This window comes from Psittacula echo (assembly GCF_963264785.1).
Source record: "Psittacula echo genome assembly, chromosome: 2".
In the NCBI taxonomy this organism is placed as follows: domain Eukaryota; kingdom Metazoa; phylum Chordata; class Aves; order Psittaciformes; family Psittacidae; genus Psittacula; species Psittacula echo.
The window spans coordinates 38,465,389-38,489,397 of record NC_137737.1 but is presented as its reverse complement, the minus strand read 5'-3'; the positions used below and the strand labels follow the sequence as shown (position 1 = coordinate 38,489,397).

The 24,009-nt window shown below is 39.2% G+C and overlaps 1 protein-coding gene across 2 annotated transcripts in view; it reads left to right on the top strand.

Moving 5' to 3' along the window:
* Positions 1-24,009, top strand: part of RSU1 (Ras suppressor protein 1) — a 108,984-nt gene that overhangs the window by 8,888 nt on the left and 76,087 nt on the right. Inside the window, exons 3-7 of one of the 2 annotated variants that reach the window (XM_080639675.1) lie at positions 294-344; positions 15,093-15,213; positions 18,825-18,943; positions 20,450-20,532; positions 20,802-20,916. In XM_080639675.1, the coding sequence (XP_080495801.1) occupies positions 294-344; positions 15,093-15,213; positions 18,825-18,943; positions 20,450-20,532; positions 20,802-20,916 (489 nt within the window). The remainder of the gene's footprint in view (positions 1-293; positions 345-15,092; positions 15,214-18,824; positions 18,944-20,449; positions 20,533-20,801; positions 20,917-24,009) is intronic. The other variant, XM_080639676.1, reaches the window with a different exon arrangement.

Below are 24,009 nucleotides of genomic sequence, written 5' to 3'. Positions count from 1 at the left end.
AACCCCTCACCATGGCAGGGCGGGGACACCTTCCACTAGATCAGGTTGTTCAAGGCCCTGCCCAGCCTGGCCTAAACATGAAGTAAAGGGGCAGAGGAGTGACTGGAAAAGTCTGTAAGTCTTGAGCTTGTCTTGTTTATTGTGATAGTGCGTGTGAATCTGGAGTCACTAGAGTGGAGATAATAACTTCCCCCCCCCCCTTTTTTTTTTTTTTTTTTTTTTTTTATCTGAAACAGATACAAACTTTCAGTTGCATTGTCCATAAACTAACTTCTTTCTCTCTTCATTTGCAGTTACATTGTCTCACATCACACAGCTGGTTCTGAGTCACAACAAGCTTACAAGTAAGTATACTCCTCTTTTTGGACTTCATTGCAGTCATTTGAGCAACATTGAAAACGGGACATTGCTAGTTTGATTTATTTTCATACATCACAATGTCACTGTTAAAGTGCTACTTGATGAAGCACTTTATGAACACTTTGATGGAACATCAAAGAGATTGAGCATGTGACTTAGCAGCAATTTTCAACATGTCTTTCTAACTTCACTACAGATCTGCCACGTACTGGAAGATCTGTAATCCTCAGTTTTGTTGCCAGTTCAGCCCAAAGTCTTTAACTGTATCAGAAATTATACAGTTTGCATTTTAGTAGATGGATGGTTAATTTGACTGGAGCAGGTGAAAATAAACTACAACTCAACTACATTACATCTGTAACCAAGCACGTGAGCAAGACCAACTGAATGCGAGCTTCAGATATGAAAGTCAAGTGGTCTACTTCTGTCAAAACAAAATCTTCTGAGTGTAAGTTGTCTTGCTTGTGCTGTGCACACCACCTTCGGTTATTACCTTGGATCCTGCTTCTCATAGTAAAGAAGCCCTTAAGTGTGGTGCTGATGAATAACATGTCATGAGAGCACAAATCTTTACAAATTGAGATGGGTTTAAAAAGCTCAACAAACCCCCAAACAAACCAAACAGTAAAATCCAACCTACTGAACTCTACTTGCCACAGAAGCAGTAAAGATAGTATGTGTAATTTAAACCATATGTATTAATGTGAAAATCTCACTTAAGGTTCTGAGCATTTGCATAGGATTAAGCATGAGGGGGGAAAAAAGAATATTTTTAGATTCTAGCACATAAACACTTATCTGGATGCAGTTTATTGGGTATTAATGAATAGCTTAAAGGTTTTGTAGTAGCAGTAGTAAGTGAATAAAAATATGGGTATTATGTGAGTGGCTGTGAGAAGTATGCATTAGTTATCCTAGGCCCTGCTTCTGATTATATAGTGTCCTATAGACTGGCATCTTGCTATTCTGTTTTTATCCCTGTTGAAGTTTTCAAATAAGTCTTAATCTATTTATAAATTTGACCAGCAATTTCCAGGCATCTAATGTGTAAATGATCACTGAGCGAATTCATGGGCAAATCCAGGCAGGGAAAATTGTAAACATTGCTATCAAACACGCAAGCAGCTCTACCCCTGGTTTAGAAGATAGTGAAGTTATAAATAGCTGGAAGCTGAGAGGATGTTTTGGGAGAGCATTATGTTAAACTTGCTTTGGGCATATTGCTGCCTGACATCTGTTATCAGCCCCTGGTGGAGTTAGGCTATGGGGCCACCGAGCTGGTGGCTTTTGTGTTCCCTCAGGTCAGTGCAGGGAGGGACCTTTCTCTGAACTTGAGCTGCTTAAAAGCTAGGCAGTTAGTTGTATCCAGCCACTTTAGCTTTCTTTGCAGCTTCTGAAGGGTTGCAGGTACCTTGAGGTAGCAGCTTGTTCTGCTCACCTCCATCTAATGCCTGTCATCAGACAACCCATCCACAGATGGGTACCTGGTGCTGCAAGGCAGAACTTCGCTGATGCTAGTCACTTGCTCTGATACCTTCTGTCTGAATGGCTGCTTAGTTAGCACAAGCATGAAACAAGTTGTAAGCAATACTCTTGGTCTACTTGACTGTTTTTTCTCTTGGATTTATAAAAATTCTACTACTTTTGAAAACTAACAGACTTACAAGGACTTAAGCATCTCTTCTGCGTGACATCTTACAAGTCTTATATGTAGCTAAAAGGAGAGTTCAGCTGAACACACAACTAGCTGGGGAAATAGCAGGCATCTACCTTGCTTTGAGGAAGAGAAGAGAAGCTGAAACTCCTGCAAGACTTGAATTATGGTGAACTTAGCTGTCTGAGAACTGAGCCTGGGGAGGGTGACATGCTTCAGCATGAGCACCAGAATTAAAAGCTAAGTAACTAACCTGTGTCCTAGCTATGAGTCTTAGCTGTAGACCTGACTGGGGAGGATGAAGATATGGTCGTAAGAAGTGTCCAAGAAGAATGTGTTCAGGTTGTCTTTATTAAAAAAAAATCTAGAGTACACCATTTGTTTAAAGCAGTTTTAGTTTTCAAAATACCAGTTTAAGGATTGCCATTACTGTAAAGTTGTGTTACATTAAATCCTAACTTTTAATTCCTGCTTTCTTCTAAAGTAGTCCTTGGATCAGCAGGCTGCAAGTGTATCTGTTCTCTTAGCCGCAGGATTCTGTCAGCCCTTCTAATTGCTATGTTTGGGTTTCTTTTATGGGAAGGTAAAACAACTGCTTCTCCTGAGAAGTAACTCATCAAGTCTGAATCTTACTATTCTTTCACAAATTGATGTAGACATTTCAATAGACAGCACACATTTTTAAAAGGCTAAATTTCAAGTTCATATTCTCGTATTTGACACTGTTGACCTAATCTTTTAAGCTATGTAATTAGTTGTCTTAGCAGATTGTTCTAAAAATGGCTAAGAAGCTGGTGGCAGTGACACTTGACATGCTACACTAAGGTCATATTAGCATCTTCTGCTAGTTTTCTGCCATTTAAATGAGTGTTCTGCTTGCTTTGTTCCCCCCTGCTGTTTAGAGTAAATATGTGGATCTGGAAGAATAAATACACGTAAAACTGGATATGCATATTTTCATGTAACCATAGTTCATTTTTAGTAAAGGTAAGTAAAGTTACATAAGTGAGTATAAGGACCACACTATTAACTCCATCATACTTCGAATATTTTTGTGGCGTGGCTGTTGTTAAGATTTTTAGTATGCTATTCATACTGCTGGTGCTTGTGCTTTTACATGTTTAAATCATTCCTTATCAGAAATGCTCAAGTCTGCATTGATTTTTCTGGAGAACATGGGTCTGGATTTTTTTCAGCTCTCTGGTGCTGTGCTAATGGAGGAGTCTTAAACTGGCTGCTTCTGCTCTAAGTAACTTCTGAAACAGCTTAGTTTATCTTTAGCTGGTCAGTGAGAACTTTCGCTGCAAAATCAGAAGCTAAACTCTAGGTGAAGCTGAATAGGTGTAATCCTGCAGTCTTTTGAGCCACTTGCTGTGTAAATGACAAACCTGAGAGGATTCCACGTTGGGGTCTCTTGTGACAATCCAGTTGAAGCAGAGGGAGGAAGTGTGTATTTGGGTTTTTTCTTAACTTAATGTTGATGCGTGGGCCATTGTCCCCATATGTTGTATTGGGAGCTTTTTGTTCCATCATTTAGTGTCTTAAAGTGTTTTATCCAGTATACAGGTGAGAAGCAAACTTAAAACAGTCATGCTTATGCTTCTGGCCTGCATAGATTGTCTGATCCTAACCGAGGTGTCTTTTGGACCCATTGTCTAACATCAGAATAAATGGAAGTAATGAAAAATGTTCCTCAAATCTGTGGAAATTTCACGCCCTAGTATAGTCCTTACTAATATCCTTACTGGGTATGCTGATGATGTTTGGTAATTAAAATCCCTGTTTGATAATTAAAATAATGAATAGGAAGCGTGCTTGAGGAGCATTCAGAAACTCAGGTGAGCTGTAATTCAACCTGGGAGTGCACAGAGGGGACGATGTGACTGGAAAGCAGGCTGGGATGTCAAAAGTTACTTCAGCATTGACAGCAGGTACAAGTGCTGGTCATCAGAAACGTGGACAACTTGATGTGTTTTATTTTCACTTATTTTTGGGGATAAGCTGTCAGTGTTTGATGACTTGTAGCTCCTTGTAACAGTTATTTGACTTACTTGCCTGAGATGATTAGTTGGTGTTGTAAAGATCTGGGGAATCTATTTGGAGATTCTAGCTTTTGTGTCATTACCTGGTCATACCTGGAGTGTTTCTGTTGCTGGTGGAAATACCGGTATTATGTGATCTGTCCATTAGAGGTCACTGTTTAAATAGCTTTCGCAATTTCTTTCCTGGGAAGATGCCTGTGCTCCTGGTAGCAAGCAATTCAGCCTTCCTGGGAGGTGGTGGTGGACAGTAGCCTCGTTTTTGCTATTCTCTTCCGTCTCCTTAACCTCAGGTGATTCTGTGGTCGCCAGCTTCACAATATTCTTGCCCTACCTTTAAATGTTCTCAAAAGTTGTCTGCTATTCATAGCTCAGTGCTGATGATTTTTCTATCATTCTGCTCTCATGCTTTGATTCCTTGCCCAATATTATCAAATGTCTGAATGATGAGAGACTAGGAACAGCTTTTTTTTTTTTTTTTTTTTTTTTTTGTTAAGCCTCCCCTGTGTTACCTGATCTTGTGTTTGCTGTCTTCTTCTTCCTTTCCTCTAAGCTTCTGTCCTATACTGTCCTCTGCTCTCTTCACGGCTGCTTCCTTGATTCTCAAGTGTAAGCCTTTACCTATTTAGTCCTTTCCTTTCTGTGAGATGAGCCTTAAGTTTCTTGCTGCTGCTTCCCATTTCCATGCCTGATTTAGTTTGAGTTCACTTTCTTATCCTGTCAGAATAGCTGTCTCTCATTGATCATGTTCTTTGACAGCCATATGGTCACCCTTTATTATTCTTGTGCATTTGCCTTTTTCCAGCAGAGCAGTTCAAAACTTTTCTCCCTTTTTGCTGCTCACACAGCTTACTGCTTCTTTGCTCTACCATTTCCTTCGAAATTGTCATGCTCTCCATGTGACCAGCACAGAAGCTTGTCCCTTCATTGCTGTTAACCCTCCTGATTGTGTCCTTGATCAACAGTAAATGCTGCTAAAATCTCTTGGTGTCATTTTTATATGAGGGCATGTTCTTTTTAAGTCACCTTTCTGTCTGCATAGTGTGTACCTAGATGTGTTGGAGGTAGTCCAAAGATCGGTAGCCACACTGCATGTGTCTGTCCTGAATTCCTTCCCAGTCTAGCTGCTTTGTCTTCTCCAGACTGCTGAAATATGTTATGGTGGCTCCCACTGGTATTGTCTGACACTTTGCATTTTGCCTAGTTATTTATATAGCAAACTTGCTGACTTCTGGAGGGAACTGGATGCCTGTGTACTCTTTACTCTTTTTTGCTTCTTTTATTCTCCTCTACTTTGCTTCTGCCTGTGCTTCCTTCTGGTACGTCATTCCACGCTGTTGTACTGACATGATAGACCCCCAAATGGTGCAAGTAAGCTACCAACATGGTGAGGCTAGGGTTATGTCATGCCTGACAGTGGCCTCTCAACTGTCCTTGGGAGTGGGGCTTTGAATTAACTGTAAGCCTTTCAATTTTGTTACGTGTTCTGATTTGGTTTTAATTCGTATTTCTGGTGCAGGGATCTCTAAAGGGAAATATCTTTATGAATGCAGTGCACAAGGCAGCATGAAAAGGAGGGAAGAGATCCCTATGCATACACCTTAGTAAATCTGTGACATCCAAGTTCTGCACAAATGTTTAAATACCTTGTTAGCTTTTTCCTTTTCTCCCTGGAAAAAAAAAAACAAGCCAACAACAAAAACCCCAGACCTTTGGTTCATAGAAAGTACAGATGGTAGAGCATTTTAACATTAAACAATATGAATTCTGGCTTTAAGAAGCTCTAGGAGAATGAAGCAGAATAATTTATTAAGAGGTTTGTGCTGTAATGGTGTAAGGAGTGCATGCTGGAACTACCCGAATTTATGCATAAATTAAATTGTCAAAGTTTGCTGTATGGCAGCAAAGTGAGTTTTGTATCATAAGTAAGCATATGTACTAAATGCAGCACTAGGCACAAATCGCTTTAATACAATTCTTCAGAAGCTGTTTTAGAATCATAGGATCATAGAATAGTTGGGGTTGGGAAAGACCTTAAGATCTTATTAAAACCTTTTTGTAAGTCTCAATGTTTTGTCACATGTTTTAGTGCAAATTTCTTGTGTCTTCATTTATCTCCCAGTGACTTAAAATAGCTGTAATATTTTTGTGGAAGACCGATTCAAATTGTATTTCCCCATCTATATGTATAGGTTGTAATGTAAAATTGTTAGAAATCCTCTTTCCAGCTATAGACTATTTTGAAGTGGCATTTTCAAAGTTAGTGAATGTTGCACAAGTGAACTTGTGTCGTTTAAAAGCTTTAATTTTGTATCATGTTAATGAATTTACTCGCTAACAAGCAGAGTAGATTTTTTTTTTTGTTGTTGTTGTTGTTGCCAGTATTGAAGGATGGAGGTGAGAAGGTAGATTTGGTCTAGATTTATGGGAAAATTGACTTAGTTTTGTATGCTTGGTTTTGTACTCTATTTTCTATGCATTCTTTTGTTCTTCTAGTCATCAGGTGTGTTGGTTTGAAGTGGATGAGGACACATCATTTCCCTTCCAACCACTCACCATCTGGCCACTTAACTCTTTCCATTGGTGCCCTGTGTCAGAAACACTGTAGTGTGAAATAACCCTTAGGGTGAAAAGTTTCATGATCTTTACCTAAGGATGGGAAACTTGTGGTAATGTGATTTCTCTTGTCTAGAAGGAATATTGCTGTAGCTGGAAATGAAATGAATGAAGCCTGGGATCAGCTAATGTAGAAGCACAGGGAGGACTCTGTATTGTGCTGTACTGGGTATAGGAAGCCCAAACTAGGAGGGAGTTTAATTCATTCCCAGCTCTGAGGGCTGGAACAAGAACCCTGGGGATGAGAATGAGGTTTTTTTTTTTTTACTTCAAGCTCTTCCTGTGTGTGTGTTTAGAGGACAAGCTGGTGTCTTTGATGAACAGTGTCAGCATGACAGTCTGTGATGCTGAATGGGGGGAAGAGTCAGTTGATCCAAGTCACAGTGAAAAACTAGTCCTAAGAGTTCTTAAAAACATTTCAGTGGTATAAAAAGGGTAAGCTACTAATACTGTTCAAGACAATGAACTGAAGTTATGGACTATTTGTTAGATACACTGAAAGCAGGATTTTGTAAACAAGCACTGCTAAGTGTGTGAGTAGATTGATATTCTTGAGTAAGAGGCTGAAGTGACCTTGACTTGTGAGAGGTAACCTGTAGTACCTGTTCAAGACCTTATGTTCAGGGCTTCCTTGGTTAGTTCCTCTTGTACACTTCAGAAAACATACTAAATAGACTGAAGTAAAGAGCATATTGAGGGAGGGGAAGGTGAACATGCTGAACTTCAGCCAGTTTAACTAAAACTGGCTACTGTGCAGTAGTGTGAAACTCTGAAAAGATGCTTAAACAACTTAAACACCTGCAGGAGACTCACTGAGATTTAGTGAGATCATTTGCAATTGCAGTTGGTGGAAGCGTGATATAATGCTATCAGCTGAAGTTCTTCAGTCCTGCAGAAGTTATTTTTCTTAATCATTCCCTGCTATTGAAAGGTCAGCAGATACGGACGATCTGACCTGTAACAAGGGAACATAGCCTGTGTTCTTCAACCTTTTGCATGGCATACCACATGGGAGTTTTTTTTCTCCTAATGTAAAAGTAAAATAGCAAAACATTTTGGCTGAACTGTGCACTCCTGAAAACAATTATTGAAGCTGAAGCTGCTGTGGTCTGCTAGGGTACTTACATGTCAGACTACTTCAAAAATCTTGTCTAATACTCTTGTTTTCTTCAAAATTATTTGTAGAAACGAAGAGGCATATTTATTGCCACATTGTTATACCCATCTTCACTTGAACAGCACAGTTCCTTTCTGCTGTAAAAAGGCTAACAGACATCAGATTTTTGTGAGCTGTTTTGGTGTGGGGTTAGTTCTTTGCTGTTAGGTGATTTATTTTCAATTTAGTAATCCCATCCTAACCTCAGTCCCTGGTTTCTGGTATTTCTTTCCAAACTCTGAAGTGTATCTTGAGCTTTCTTCTCAGAGAAGAACAGATTTGTCCTTTGTTTTCACTAGATGTCACTTGATTCCCAGTCTCTTCTTAGTCTTTCTCGTGCTCACTAGCACTTCTTATACTGTGGCTTCTAAATTAAAACTGATGACAAATTGCCTTGTAGCACAGTAGCACATCAGTGAGCTATAATATAATTTAAACATGTTCAGAAGAACATTTTCATAACTACAGTTCTTCTGTGGATAATTGCAAAAAAAAGAACTCTGCTGGTTTCTGGAAAGAGCTGAAGATTAAGGTGCAAGTTTGGTTTTAATGTTTTCAGTATGAGCAGGGTGATGGAAGAAGATGGAGTGTTTTCCATCTTCGGAAGGAGGTGGAGGGAGGGCAAAAGGGTAAACTTAAACTACATAATGTGCAAATTAAGTACTGTATGCTTCAGTTGGGACCAGGATTTTCTCCAGTTCACTGCCAAGTATGATATCAGCATGCCATAAATATTTAAAATGAAAACTGTTGTGTTCTCCCTCTGCTAATTCCTCTTTCATTTTGATGGAGCTGATTGCTTCTCTCTCAGTATAACAGAACTCTTGTCAAATTAATCTACACATTACTCCAGCTCTATAAGTACAGTTATATTGGCTGCACAGAATGCATTATATATTTAGTATTCTAAATTCTTCCTCCCACATGAAATGTGAGTAACATTTCATGTTTTTGTGACCTTTACTCGAAGGGATCCTTACTCATGAGAAGTTCCTGTTGACACTAACTGGATTAGCAAATCTACAAAACTGGGTTTACTATATCATATAGCCCACAGGTTTTACTTTAGGTTTAAGAAGTAGGTTTTCGCTCTTGGCGAGAAAAACTTACCTGGGATCTACAATGGACTGATACCACTCTCAAAAGTCAGTATGGAGTCCTTTTTACTCTGTATGACTCTTGACTAGCTTTTAAGTGGAGCGGTTTAATTAAAAACTGCTGTAATCTTACAAATCTGTTCTCTGAACAAGTTGTGCTATTTTAATAGTTCTTCTGGATAAATACTCTATGAGAATCTGTTAGGGTTTGGAGTACTACTGAATATCATGTTACTGGTACCGCAAAATAACTTCACTAGCTGAAGAAGCACGAAAAAACAAAGATTCTACAGCTTAAAATTTCTGAAGATGTGAATGCCAAAGAAATGAATCATATTTTAGATAATTAAAATTCTTATTTCACTGGATGTCTTGATTCAAACCCATTGAATTCAATGGGAGGTTTTCTGTAGTCTTTGAATCATACTTACTGAGGAGATTGTAAGCTTAGTCATGCACAGTTTTATGAATAGGCAGGTATTACAGACAGGATTTTGAAGCAGCAGTGAGACAATATTTTAACATTCAGTGTTAAGGTATAAATGAACTGAAAAGTTTAACTCTGTTTACGTAACAGGTGTTCCTCTCATGGAGACATTTTTACTGGATCATTTCACTTGTCCAGATTTGTTGACTCTTGTCAGATTTTTCCTCTGAACTTCCTTGTCTGAAATGTTCTATGTATTTTAGTTTTAAATTGTAAAGGAAATTTTGGTGTGCGTCTCTTAAGTGTCTTCAGAAATGTTTAATTTAATATTTGTCCCTACTAACTACAAAAACACAGACTAGATTTTATCTTTTATCTGAATAGCAAATGGAGACTTAATCTTGCAAACACCCAAGTGTGTTTAAAGTTGTGAGAATTTCTGTTGTGTTTCTAGTGCTTCACAGGAGCTTTAGAAGAAATAATCCTGAAGATCATTTGCAGAAATAGAGACTTTCTGAAGCCTGTGCGTTTTTAGCTGTATGAAGGGCCCTGCCACTACAAGAGGAATTGTTTTGAAACCTAGGGAAATGACTAAAGAGTGTCAGAGTGGAAGCAGAGGGGAAAAACTATGCACCTCTTTTTCTTTTCTGTTTTCTGTGTTCTTCCTCCATTATCAGAGGTTGAGTGTACAAAAGAAGCTGGATCTAGGTGTCAGTGGAATGAGAGCCGTTTGACTTCCTGCTTTGTGAAAAAGGGTTACATCTGGGATATTTAACTCAAAGCTGCTTTAACTGGTTCTAATGTTCTTAGGGTGTTGCTTTGCATGATAGCTGCCTTGGATAAAAGGACAGTCTAACCCAGTATCTGTTCCCCAACAGAGGGCAACATCAGACCTCTAGTAGAGACCTGTGATCTTGTATTGGCTTCTGGTTCTTGATGTGGAGAGCTAAGGTCCAGTCCAGGATACTGGTGTTATATAGGCACTTAATAGTAGCATTTAATCCTTCTGTATGTTTTGGAAATCATATCAGAACTTTTGAACAGCTGTTGCTTATGTAGCAATAAAATGTACCTTGAGTGAAAGGCTGCTCTGATGAGAATATATTTTAGTGCCTAAAGAATTGCCACTGACTTCATGGCTCTTTTTTTTTTTTTTTTTTTAAATGCTTTGAATTATAACAAGTTGCCAATACTTATTTTCAGCAGCATGAGCAAAGTCCTCTTACTCCTTGGTGTGCAGCCTGTAGATCCTCTCTTTCCTTCTCAACCAAGCTCTTGACAGCTATAGACTTCACCTCGATTTCATAGTGAATCACTGTATGCAATTTCCAGTATTGAACAAGGGAAAGGAAGCTGTTCCTGGTCTTGTGAAGTGAGGCTGAACATGAATGGGGCTTCACAATGTGACTGGAGCTTCACAGGAGAATGCAAAGCCATTGGGCTGCCAAATTTACTAGCATTTGCTGAGGGGGAGTTTCGTTGTTAATGACACTGGGCAGCAGATGGTCTTAGAAGAGTTGTTAAGACACTGTGGATCGTACTGTAAATATGTGGGTGAATGGAACTGAGATGCTGACAGTTCACTGTCTTAGCTCATCATGAGAAGGTGACTTGAGTGGAATTCAGTATTGCCAGAACATGAATTTCGTGATATTTGGCAGTCTGCTGTATAGCTGGGAAGAATTTTGCAACATAACAGTGGAATGGTAGTCCGGATGCACTTAGCTGTGTAAAGTTCAGAACAAAGAACATTATATGCCTGATTGGATATAAGGAAGAAATTCTTTACTGAGAGGGTGGTGAGGCACTGGAATGGGTTGCCCAGGGAGGTTGTGAATGCTCCATCCTTGGTGGTGTTCAAGGCCAGGTTGGATGAGGCCTTGGGTGACATGGTTTAGTGTGGGGTGTCCCTGCCCATGGCAGGGGGGTTGGAACTAGATGATCTCAAGGTTCTTTCCAACCCTAACTATTCTATGATTCTATGATTAATCTTGTTTGACCACTGCCCGTCTTTAGACCTGAAGGTACTGAGCCTGTCCATTACAGCTGTAAGACCAGTACAGAAGTTAATTTCAGTCTTCTGTTTTTCTTTTGAATCTAAGAGAGAATTGTTTGTATTACAGATGAATCTGAATTATTGAACCAGAAGATAAGCTATTACAGGAAAAAGTCCCCTCCCTGTCCACAAGCCTCGTCTTGACCTGCTCATCTGTTTTTTCCTTCTCACAAAATATCTCCAGACCCTCCATCCAAACCAAAAACCACAATTATGGATTGGGGCTTTGTCGTGGTTTAAGCCCAGGCCATAAATCAGAACCACGAAGTCCACTCCCCCCCCCCCCCCCCACCTTTCTTCCCTCCGCTCCTGGAGGGACGGGGAGGAGAATCAAAAGAATGCAGCTCCCACGGGTTGAGATAAGAACAGTTTAATAACTAAGGTATAACACAAATCACTACTGCTGCCACTAATAGTAATAATGATAAAGGAAATAACAAGCAAGAGAATACAACCGCTCACCAACCGGTACCTCACCCCCACCCTGCCATGATCCAGCCCTTCCGGGCACTCTCAGTTCTACATCCTGGGCATGACATGCTATGGTATGGAATACCTCTTTTGCTAGTTTGGGTCAGGTGTCCCTGCTTCCTCCTGGCTTCTCCTCCTCCCTGGCAGAACATGAGACTCACAAAGTCCTTGGTCAGGGTAGACATTCTGACCCACAACTGAAAACATCGGCTTTATCAGTATTATTCCCAGGTCGAAAGTCAAAACACAGCACTGCACCAGTAGAAAAAATGACTGCTACTGCTAAACCAGGACAGGCTTTTTATTTTGATTTAGCAGAGTGAGACACAAAGTATTTCATCCAAATTCTTTGCTAAATTTTTGGCCTTTTTTCTCATCTAAAACCTGTGCAGCTTTTAGTATGGCTTGAAGAACATAATGATAATTATGTTATATGTGAATTAGGAATCTTAAGTGTGATTCACATGAAATACCTTTTATGAGAATTATACAGCTATATCAGAAACTTAGTGGACAGTGTTCAAGGACACAGCTCCTGTTGTTCACTAAGGACACTTACAACTGCCCTGACAAAAGAAAACAAAATTAAAAACCTCTGCTGAATTAGCCAGTGGAAGCTTAGTTTTTGCCTGTGTCTGCAAGTGGGAGGAACAGATAGAACTGCAGATTTTTCAGCTGTGTAGTAACCCACTGAAACCAGGATTCTCTTTGATGCTGAGATCTTCAGTGCAAGTGTAATCTTCTTGTGTTCATCTTCTTTGAAATGATTCTTCTTCTCTCCACAGCCTCCTAGCTTAAGTAGAAGTGAGATAAAAGGTTAAGAATTCATTTATTCTTAAAGGAGGAAACAAGCTTGTTGGACAGGTATTTGAAAGGGCACATCCGCTATATCAGTGTCATTAATTCAAGGTAGCTCAGTAACTGGATTCAGCTTTTTGCTTTGATGTCTCTGTCAGGCTGCTTGCAGGGGACTTGTCCCTATCTTGCGGTCTGTTCACAGATGCAGAACAGCTCTGCTGTTACTCCGTGATACAAGAGTTTGTTAGGTAACAAAATCCACTGTGAATAGGACTGACTAAATTTAAGGTGCCCATTAACTAACACTGATTCAGCCAAAATGCACATAAGGTATTGTTGGCTTTCCTCGCATGAGGGTAGCACTAGCAAACTGTCTCTGTGGTCTGGCAGTTTCTGTAGTCCAGCCTCACAGCAAGATGAAAAAAACTTCAGAGGCTTCTTGTCTTTATAGTAAAAGTGTTGTTCTTGGTGTAAGATGTACTTTTAGTTGTCTTTGAGTAATTTCAGCACCTTGGATAACAGCTTCTTAATTTAACATCTTGCGGTGGTGCTCAATTGGAGATACAGAATTGATGCACAGACAGCCAAACTGACTGTAGGTTTGGTAAGTCTGGCCTCCTGGATTTCAGGCTGTTGTTCAGACTTCCCACAACAGAGCTCTGCATTACATTTAGCGTAACTTGTGCTGTTAAGTTACGCTGTTTGTTTGGGGTTTTTTTGGTTTTTTTTAGGCGAGCGTAATCTCTTACACTGTCAAAAAGGCCAAAACCTTCATACCAGATTTTTATTAGTTGTATCAACAGTGTAACTTCAGGAGAATTGTATTTGGTGTTCGTCTGTATTGTTTAGGCTTTGACTAAACTAAACCCTCTATTTGTTAGTACTTCTGATTCCTAGTCTTGCATAAACATAGTATCTGTCTGAGAAGAGCAGAGATGCGGTTTGTCAGTCCATTGCATCTCATCAAAGTCAAATTATAAAGTCTGATTTCTGAAAAGAAAATAATAAGGGCAGTTACTGCTCTAGTGAAATATTGAGGCTGGAAACAGCTGAATTATGTCAATTAAAATCCTCAGTTAACTTCTGTTAGGGAATAATTTAGAACAACAATAATAGTATGTTACCTGTTACTTTCTGAAGGCACATAATTCTTGCTATCGTTAAATGACAGATACACGTGGACCAGTTGGAAAATGCCACAAAGGGAGGGCTTTTAAATGTTCAGATTTGCCTTAATGACTTTATAAAAAAAATCTGCTAAAAATCTCCTGCAATGAATATGACCCTTAACAGTAATATTTATGTAGTGTAATTAGAGTGTTTGTTAGGGGTTCCGTTACTATTCACAGTGTAATTAGACTTATAATCTAGTAAATGTGACATACTATAATGTTCTGCTTTGTAAACATTGACTCCATTTTAAGACTGAGATTGCCTCATGCCAACGAATAAAAGAAAATCATGGCCTCATAAAATCTTCTAATTATTTAGATGTGCAGTCTATGGATTCCCAGTGCAGTCAAAGTTGAGACTGAGCCAAGGTGAATATTGAACACAGGTGCAAGCTTCAGTGCAAGTGATTTGCCAGCCTCCTTTTATGTAAACCTCATCTGTCTGCTTAAATCTCACTAAGTTTTAAGGGGGAGAAGATGCAGATCTGCATAGTTTTTTAACCTTATTTGCACAGGCATATTCATATTGTCTTCTGCCTTATTTTTATGTTTCTAGATAATAACCAGATCTTGATTTGTTGGAAATCCAATGTAGCCATGTATGTGTATCGATCAGTTAGCTATTCACTCATGGGAGGTAGCTGAAATTGGGCTTGGCTAAATAATTCATCTTTTAGGGCTGAACTTAATTTTGCTGTATCTTAAATGGACAAGAACTCAGATACTAGATGATTTAAGCAGTAAGTAGAATGGGCCGTTGCTAAAAACTTCTATTTCACGTTTGCTGTTAAGGACCTTTAATAAAACTGTTGTCTTGGTGTAATTACATAATTTGGGATTTTTTCAGCTTAATGAAATGACCCAAAACTCTTAGGGCTCTGCTCTTTTGAGACCTGTGTGTACTATATGAACTTGGAGGACAGCCTGCTTCTCTTTATTAGTTTATGAGGGCATTTACGAATTGTCCTTGCTTCTCACTGCAATGGTCTGTGTTAGTCAAGATACCTTACAATACTGGCAGTAGTTTTCTGAAGAGCACAAAGTGACTGCTCGCAGCAATGAGAATGGATTCCAGACAAGCGACTTTTTTGATACAAATTGTGCTTTTATTGCAGTAGCTATTAGATGCTGTTTCTACTGTCAGCCACTGTACATGCAGAGCAAAGGGTAGGCGCTAGTGGTGTCTACAATCTGTCTAGGTAGCTTGGTCTAATTGCGGTGTCTCACTGTGAAATCTTTCCCACAGCTGTGCCAGCAAACATTGCAGACCTGAGAAACATAGAAGTCCTCAACTTTTTCAACAACCAGATTGAGGAGCTGCCTACACAGATTAGCAGCCTTCAGAAGCTCAAACACCTTAATCTTGGGTGCGTATTGTAATGCAAAAATTTGCTGTGATAGAGGTACATGTCACCACTGAACCTGGAACTTCTTACTTTTTGCTATTAAAAGTTCTTGTTGGAAGTGTTTGTGAGGATAACTTGGCAATTATGGCTTCAGGGTGTTTATCTAGTGTCCTGGATAATTGGGTGCTTATGGGATCAAGCACTGAAATGGTTACCAGTGTACCGGAGTTAAGGGCTACAGCAACTCACATTCATCTGCTACTGAAGTAAAATTTAACAATTATTGAATTTTACTTCACTAGCAACTTTCTTTTAATTCTGTTGTTGCTGCTTCAGTGGAGCTGGTGATACTTTATAATTGCAGAAGGTTTTCTTGAATTAAGAAATGTGAAGCACAGAACTTTCTTTATTAACTGGGCATATTAAAGTGCAGCTACTTGAGAAAGCAGTGGTAGGAGTGAGCTCTAGCTGTACAGCCTTATCATAGAAAAAATGTTTGTATTTTATAAATCCAAACTTCTGAACACCTTAAACTGAGGATTTTTCACTACTTTAAATATCAAAGGATTTTGGCTAAGCTCTCTCTGTCTTGCTTTAGATACTGTTGTAAAGTGCTGATAGTTGAATTGCATCTTGAACTGTTGAATGCCAATAAATGTTTTCATGATAATCTGTTGTCTTTGGTCTTTATTTGGTTACTTTAGATCTCTAGCATGTCTTAGTATCTGCTTGAACCTGGAATTGCTTTTCAGAGCAAATATTATTTCATGATTGGGATACTATGTATCTTAGGGTTGAATCCACTTGTTTGGAATTGCATATAGATGTGTTGCAGTATATGGAGGAAAGAAGTTGGGCTCTTTCCCTGGATTAGAGCAGTGACAAGCATTAGCATAGTTCAAATACTGGTCTTCATTAATGGAAAAAGTACAATGCAAAAGTCCACTTGGTTAAGATCAGCAGACATTTAGGTCTGGAACCACAGCTGCCGCCTTCATGTAGCCCAAGATCTTGTAGCGCAAAATGCTCTTCTTTTTTAATACTCTCCTTACCCATAATCTTCAAGGTACAGGATTAACAGCCCAGCCTTAGCTCTGCAAAATAGGTTCTGCTTCAGAGGTCGATGAAGTCAGTGAAGAAGAAACTGTTTCTGTCCCAGTAGTTTGCCAGGGGCAGCCCAGAAACCCTCTTGTTATCTGCAGTGCGTCGGACACACAGGGCATCAAAACAGCCTTCTGGGGCAGAGGAGAAGTTTGAATAAGTGCTTAGATTATTCTGGGGAGGAGTTTGGTGCAGAAGGGTCAAATGGTGGGGTGGAAAGTGGGAAGGTGTACTGCTACACTGAAAGATTAAAAGAAAAATTAAAAATTTGGAAGGCAGATGTGGCCTGGTTGCTGTGGTACAAGCTCAGTGTTTGAACTTCTGCAGGGCTACGTAGTGTTGAGCAAGGCCTTTCAACTGGTTCTTTTTTCCATGCCAAAGAATAGATACCATGCCACCAGTTGTCAACAGGGAGAATACTCTTTCTCTCCCCCTTTCTTGCTTACAGAATGGAAGGCTGTCAGGACTACTTATTCTTCTTGCTAGTGGAAGAGGGGCTGCTTGCTTTAGTCCTGTTTGATATAAAAACAGTTTTATAAACAGGGACAAGTCTGCAGTAGTAGTAATGGAGAATGTCTTTCTGTATTTTAATAGCTACTACTACAACAGTAATACTAGGTGAATATCCCTGATAGGACTTCTTATAGAGGATAAGGAGGAAGAAGTTTGCATCTAGAGTTTAACTACAGAGGGCTGATCTCTACAGGATCTTGTTCTAATAGGGCTGGCTTATGCGAAAGTGGGAGAGGAAAGGTGAGGTTAGTATGTGAGAGCTGTAAAATAAATGTTATGTGCTACTCCTTCTCTGCTCACATGCAGTTGTCATGCTTAGTCTGGAGGTGCAGCTGCTCTTGTGTTTAATTCAGTGTCTGAAGAACTTTTATAAAAGATGGGCTTATTTTCTGTCCTATGGGTGTATTTCATACTATCTATCACATAGATAGTATATGATACTATCTAATAGCAAGTGTTGGCCAGGTCTACTGGAGGCTGGTGGAGCTGTTCTGACCGGGGGAGAACTGCTTTGGTAGGAGCAAATTGGTTGCAAATGCTCCATCGCTGGTGGTGTTCAAGGCCAGGTTGGGTGGAGTCTTGGGTGATATGGTTTAGTGTGAGGTGTCCCTGTCCATGGCAGGGTGTTGGAACTGGATGATCTGAAGGTCCTTTCCAACCCAAACCACTCTATGATTCTATTCTATGAAGTGTTTGACAAACATTACATGGGGGAGGGAAGGCCTTAGAAATCAGAGTTCTTTATTATTTTTGGATACCTAACTTTGTCAATACTTTGTGTTTTCAGTGTTTAGTGTTGTATCACGCTCCATGCATTCACATTGCATCTTCTCTTGACTCCAGTTTTGGCTATTGCTATTTATCACTTCTGCATCAGAAGGAGAGTCAAATTCAGAATACATTTAGAGATACATGAAAGGCCATGACTGTTTCCAATCATCACATAAGATTAAAATCCAGTTCTTCAAAATAGCTCCCAGTACATGGTCTTCCTGAAGATGCCAGTTGTCACCTGGGTTTGAAAGTGGAACATAGAAAGCTGAAGCAAGATCCATACATGAAAGCTATATGTTTGGTGTACATGCAACAGAGATGGTATGAATAATAAGCTGCTAGTTCTTTTCTGTTTGTGTAAGCAGCCAGAGCTCTAGTTCATACACAGACAGTAAAGAGACTATGTTCTATGACTATAGTCTCCAGCTCCTTGCCTTTCTTTGTCACGGCAGCAGCTCCAGTGATTATCTGGATCACCTTGTTCGAGTCCTTGGAAATCAGAGGGAAGTTACTGTTTTCTGTAGCTTGTCTGCTTCAGGTTATCAGAGAAACCTTTTCCTTCTGCTAGCTTTCCCTGTGTTCTTCCAGCTGCTATTGTAAACCCTCTAAGACTGGCTGAAAGAGCTCTATTTAGACTAAGCCTCATCAGTCGGAGAACTGACATTTATTTCATGCTCCATGGGCATCAGTAATTATCTAGTGATATAAATTTGCCATTCTTAGGAAGGGGCTTGAGCAGCAATTAGTAGTGAACATAAATACTGTGCAGTTGAGGCATTCCTCTTTGTATTTGGTACTGTGGTGAAGAACTGTGTTATATGGTGGAATGGCGTATGTTCAAGATGATGTGCAAAAAGGTTATGTGTAGTTCAGCCAGAAGATAAATCATCTACCAAGGACCAGCTTTCTCTGTGGCAAACTGTTTAAGATGAGCATAGTGTTGTGACACCTCTCTCCCTTGTGCTTCGTGTTTGAGGTGTGGCTGTTGATTGACCTAGCAGACAGGATCCCTTGTGAGTGCTTCAGTTTTGGGCGTATTTATGGGAAAAGGAGATTAAAAAAATAATCTACATTGCAATAGTCTTGCTCAGTGTCCTCTAGCATCAAGCCCTTTTCAAAATAAAAGTGAAGCTTAGTGTAGATTGTATTTTTTAGAAATTAAGCTCTTGTTGCTTGTATTATTCCTGCTAGGTAAAGTTAATACTGATGTCATGTTCTGTTCTCTTTTCCCTCTTTACCTACAGCATGAACAGGTTGAACACCTTGCCCAGGGGATTTGGCTCTTTACCAGCTCTAGAGGTTCTTGACTTGACCTACAACAATTTAAATGAAAACTCTCTACCAGGAAACTTCTTCTATCTGAGTAAGAAACTTTTCTAAAAACTCTACAATCTTCATGATATGCTGCTTTGCTTTCTGCAGTTGAAATTTATTTGATGGAGACCAAACTCCCAACAGAATTATTGTGATATTTATGTTTTTCTCTGAGTATCTCTTGAATATTTCTACATAGCTGAGCAATATTTATCGCTGTTATAGAGTTACCTGACACTATGGACATGGGAAGACTTGGTTAGTAATGTTATGTTAGTTTTCTTCTGAGTAATATTTCGTTGGGTCCAGAACTCAGTTAAAACTTCATGGAAGCTTGCATGCCTCAGGGCAAAGTAAACTCTTTTGCAAGGCAACTGTTAATGTGTTGACTCTGGAAACAACAGTGTTCCTCATGGTTCATTACTGAAATAGTTTTAACAGCATGTGGAAGTTGAAGTGTCCAGTATGTTAAAAAATATGCTAAGGTTGCAAAGCTTGTCACAGGAATGGTAGAGCTAAGCTGACCTTTGCACATGTTAAAAATACTCTGAGTTAAAATAAAGGTATTGCAATACATATGTGCAAAAGGGCTGCATTGTGGTTGCCTAAGCAACTTGAATTCTGGCACTTTCTGGATTTCAGTGATTCTGCTACCTTACTGGTCTTTTCAGTGTGCTCTGCTGAAGTTGCTTCAGGATCAGTGCATTTAGCAGCAAAAGTGACAGGCGAGGGGAGAGGAAGGAGTGCTGCTGCCTGAGCGATTTTGCAATTGTAACCTGTCAGAGGGAAATTTTTAGTCAGCGTTATTAAAAATGGTCACATTTAATGAAGTGAAAAGAGGAGGAGGAGGAGTAAACTGCGTAAGGCAAGTGGGATCTCCTCTGGTGGGGAAGGGAGGTTTTGCTGACCTGAGCACCTTCCTTCCCGCTGCGCCCAACAGTTCTTTGTGAGTCTCCATTTTAATTTTTGTTTTCCAAACTGTCATGTATGCTCGTTCTGTAATAGCAAGCTACATGGTTGTGCTGGGTCATCTCTTTTTCTCTGAATTTCATAGAGACTAAGCATGGAGATTACAGATTATATAGCTTGAATCTTCTATATTGCTCTCGTTTAAGCTCTTCCCTAGCATTAGACTGTGCTTTTTATAGAGCTTGACATAGGTGTTTGTCAAAAAACCTCAGATGATTGTTTTTAAATGTTTGTTTGTGATGCAAATTGATTTAATAAATAAGGATCAGAGGCAATAAAAAGTAATGACTATATTCTGACAGCTAGGCATCAAGACTATATACTAGGATCTGCTAGAGTCTACTCTTGTAGAAATTGTTAATTGTGCCATTCCTTTCAAATATAGATGTTTTCCTGAACTCACCAACAATACAATAAGCCAGTAAATCTGAGTTTGACCTGGTTGTTATTATTGTGAGCCCTGAGCATGTTAAAGGCTTTTCACCAAGTCAGGGTTATTAATCAAACCTGACTCCTTTTTATTGATTAGACCTCAAATGGTTGGGTTATGTGCCACCCTGTTTATATATTGCTATTTAATTTGCAGCCACCCTGCGTGCACTCTATCTAAGTGACAACGATTTTGAAATCCTGCCGCCAGATATTGGGAAGCTCACAAAGTTGCAGATAGTAAGTAATTTATCTAAATTCTTGGAAAATCGATGCACTTTTGCAACACTTATAGGAATAGAATCCAGTCAGTTTAAGGAGTAGTAGGGTATGTTTGCAGGAATAGACCATTACACCTGGAACTGTTTCTTGTTTACCAGTAGACACTTGTAAAAAATTGGAAGAATTGAGTGTCTAGGAGAAAGGGAGAGACTGAGAGAGTACAGGTCTGGTTTAGACTGCTTTATGGTAACTGATAATTATTCTGACTATTTTATATTCACTCTTAGCTGAGTCTTAGAGACAATGACCTGATATCACTGCCCAAAGAAATTGGTGAGCTCACTCAGCTTAAGGAACTTCATATCCAGGGAAATCGCCTTACTGTGCTGCCCCCAGAACTAGGTAAGATTATGGATGATCATTTATTTATTTGAAAAATAATAATGATGATGATGCAGTGTGTTTCCTCTGAAATGAAACCAGTTGTTAAACTCCAGGAAATGATTATACTTAAGTTGTCATTGATGCTAATACGTGCTTTCCTCTGAGAAACACTCACTTTTTTACTGCTACTGGATATACAAAAGGATCCAGATGATGATGTATGCTTGGTTTTACAGATTTTTGCATGTTACATTTTCCTTCTCTATTAGTACACCTCACTGCCAATTTGTACATAGCATCTTACTTTATATAACATATAATAAATATTGGGTCTGCAAAGCTATTCTTGTCTCTGGCTGGGTTTTGAGAACACTTTTTGGATTAGTCAAAATTAGATTAAGCAAAAATGACAGCAGTGTAAGTGGCTTTTTTTGTGACTGATCCTGTAAAAATGGAAGTTTAATCAATAAGAGTAAAATACACCTAAATGAGAGGAATTTTTCATTTTTCTGTTTCAGTAGCCTGCCTTTCTTAGTGAGGTGACAGCTCTGTCACTTAAAGTAGTGGAGCTAGTTGATATATTTTGTGACGCTGGCCATTTAAATATGATTACAAATGGCTTCTTTCCAACCTATGGACTTTTTCTTTGAAGCGTATTGATATGCTGAATTTACATTGCAGTATTCCATTTTATGTGAGGGGTGTTAACTTCAATAGAGGTTTTCTCTGTTTGTCCCAAGCCAGAATTTGGTCTTAAATCTCTTATGACAATCTTTAAAAAATATTTTTATTCAGAATACTGTAGTTGCATCAGTTACTTGTTGAAACCACTGTTACACAGGGTTGATTACTTATTTCGTGTTATTGTGGACTGTTACATAGGGAAGCTTCTTTGTTTCTACTATTGCCTTCCAAGTAATAGTTCCCCAAAACTTAGAATGATAATGACTGAAGTTAACATCATAAAGCAAAATGATTTATTGCCATAAGACCCATTAGAGACTGCGTCAGCTGTGTGCATAAATGTAAGAGTCTGCAGTGTGTGCTCTTTTGTTTATGTGCAAAGGAAAGTGTTTTTCCTGTGAGGTGGGGGAAGATGTTTGTTTTGATTCTTGTTTGCCCAACATGGTGTTTTTTTGTCTTTATCAATTTACTGGACTATATGATGCTGAGTATTGTGCGTCACCCCCAGCAGATGATAGTTGCTCTTGTTTTCTTAATTCAGATATTTATTCCTTGACACAAGTATACTTTCCTTAGCTTCTTGTCAAAGTCGTATTTATTTATAAAGTCTCTTTCAACAGCAGTAATACTCAGAAGCATGTAGTATATATAAATTTGCTTTTTTGTACCTTCCTAAGTTATGATTTTGTCGTTTTCTGGATAGTGGAAGTCCAGTGCTGCACTGAGTCTAACCACTCTCTGTGGCTAATTAAATGTTCTAAACATGCTGCTGCCTTACAAACGTAACAGCAAATTCACTTTAAATGGTTTTACCATCATTGTCCAAAACAAATATAAATGTTTGAAACAAACTTCATTATGTTTATTTTGCACTGACCTTCAAAACTTGGGATGGCCAAGGGAAGCATTTCTTCTTTTAGTTAACATTTGTTTGCATTATAGAACAATATAAAAATCTTATAGAGAAAGGGCTTGTAATTTTTCCTCACCTGATCAGAATGAGCTGTATTGGCACAGCTTAAATACTTCTCAGCTTCATTCTTTATGACTGAAATGCTATTCTGTAAGTAATACTTTAATGTATTAATTTACCAGTTTTTCATTTTATGGTCTTACTCTTTCATTCATGATCAGTTGGCATCATTTCTGTTGCACTCTATGCCATGTGTAGCGCTAGAACTATCTCAGACACTTAAAAACCTAGATTTGGTGGTGTATTTCCAGAAAACATTGCACTGAAGTCTAGATTTGTAACTTGTGCAATTTGCAAGCATATTTACTGTGCAAAGCAATGCTCTTGCTTGTTTATTAAACATCTAGGCAAACACTTAGGGACTGGATTTTAGTGAACAGAGCACAAGGCTGGGCTTTGGAGGGCTTGTTTGAGATCAGATAGGAGCAGGCCACAGGCAAGCATGAATCTCCTGAATGAATAGAAAAAATTACTTCATCTCTGCAGCCTTGTTTTCCCTTCTGCAAACTAAGGCAATTTAGAGAAGCACACCTTTGCAGACAGTTTTAAGTCTGCCAGTGTAAAGGCTGTATGTGAATGTTGCATCCTAATACATGGACTGCTAATAGTTGCCATCTGAGGGAAAACCAGTTTTATCTGTTGTCTTGAGTTCTCCCTCCTAAATTTTTAAAATTGATTTATAATGTAAGAAGAGCTATCCAAATACGTTGTGCTGTGCATGCTGGATAAATAGCTTTTCCATGAGCAGGTCTTATCTGCATTAATTGGAGATACTGCAGTTCCAGTTAAAGTAAACAATCTTTCCTCTCTCATTATCACTTTCATAATTAAAGGCACTGAAGGCTTTTGATTGGCACAGGTGGACAGCAATGAGTCATTAGATGTTCATTTACCGTGGACATGGGAGCAATATAAACCACCAGAATAAAACAGTGCATTTGGATGAGGGGAAGGAGGTGGGGGAGAGTACATGAAGCTGGTTTTTAAAGGTAATGGAAGTAAGTGCAGAAGAAAATATGGAGTGTCAGGTATGAGAAGAGGCCACAGACAGGCATTGGGATCCTAGTTTTGGAGTGGAGAGAGATAAAACACTAAGTCTGCTCTTAATTTCAACCAATGAGATTTTTCTGTGGCAAATACCAGCAAGAGGGCTGGGGGAAACCAGTATTCTCCTCCTCTGTGTTTATCAGAGAATACCTGTTGCTAATTTATCACAGTATCACAGTATCACAGTATGTTAGAGATTGGAAGGGACCTCAAAAGATCATCTAGTCCAATCCCCCTGCCAGAGCAGGAACACCTAGATAAGGTTACACAGGAATGTGTCCAGGCGGGTTTTGAATGTCTCCAGAGAAGGAGACTCCACAACCTCCCTGGGCAGCCTGTTCCAGTGTTCTGTCACCCTCACTGAGAAGAAGTTTCTTCTCAAGTTTAAGTGGAACCTCTTGTGTTCC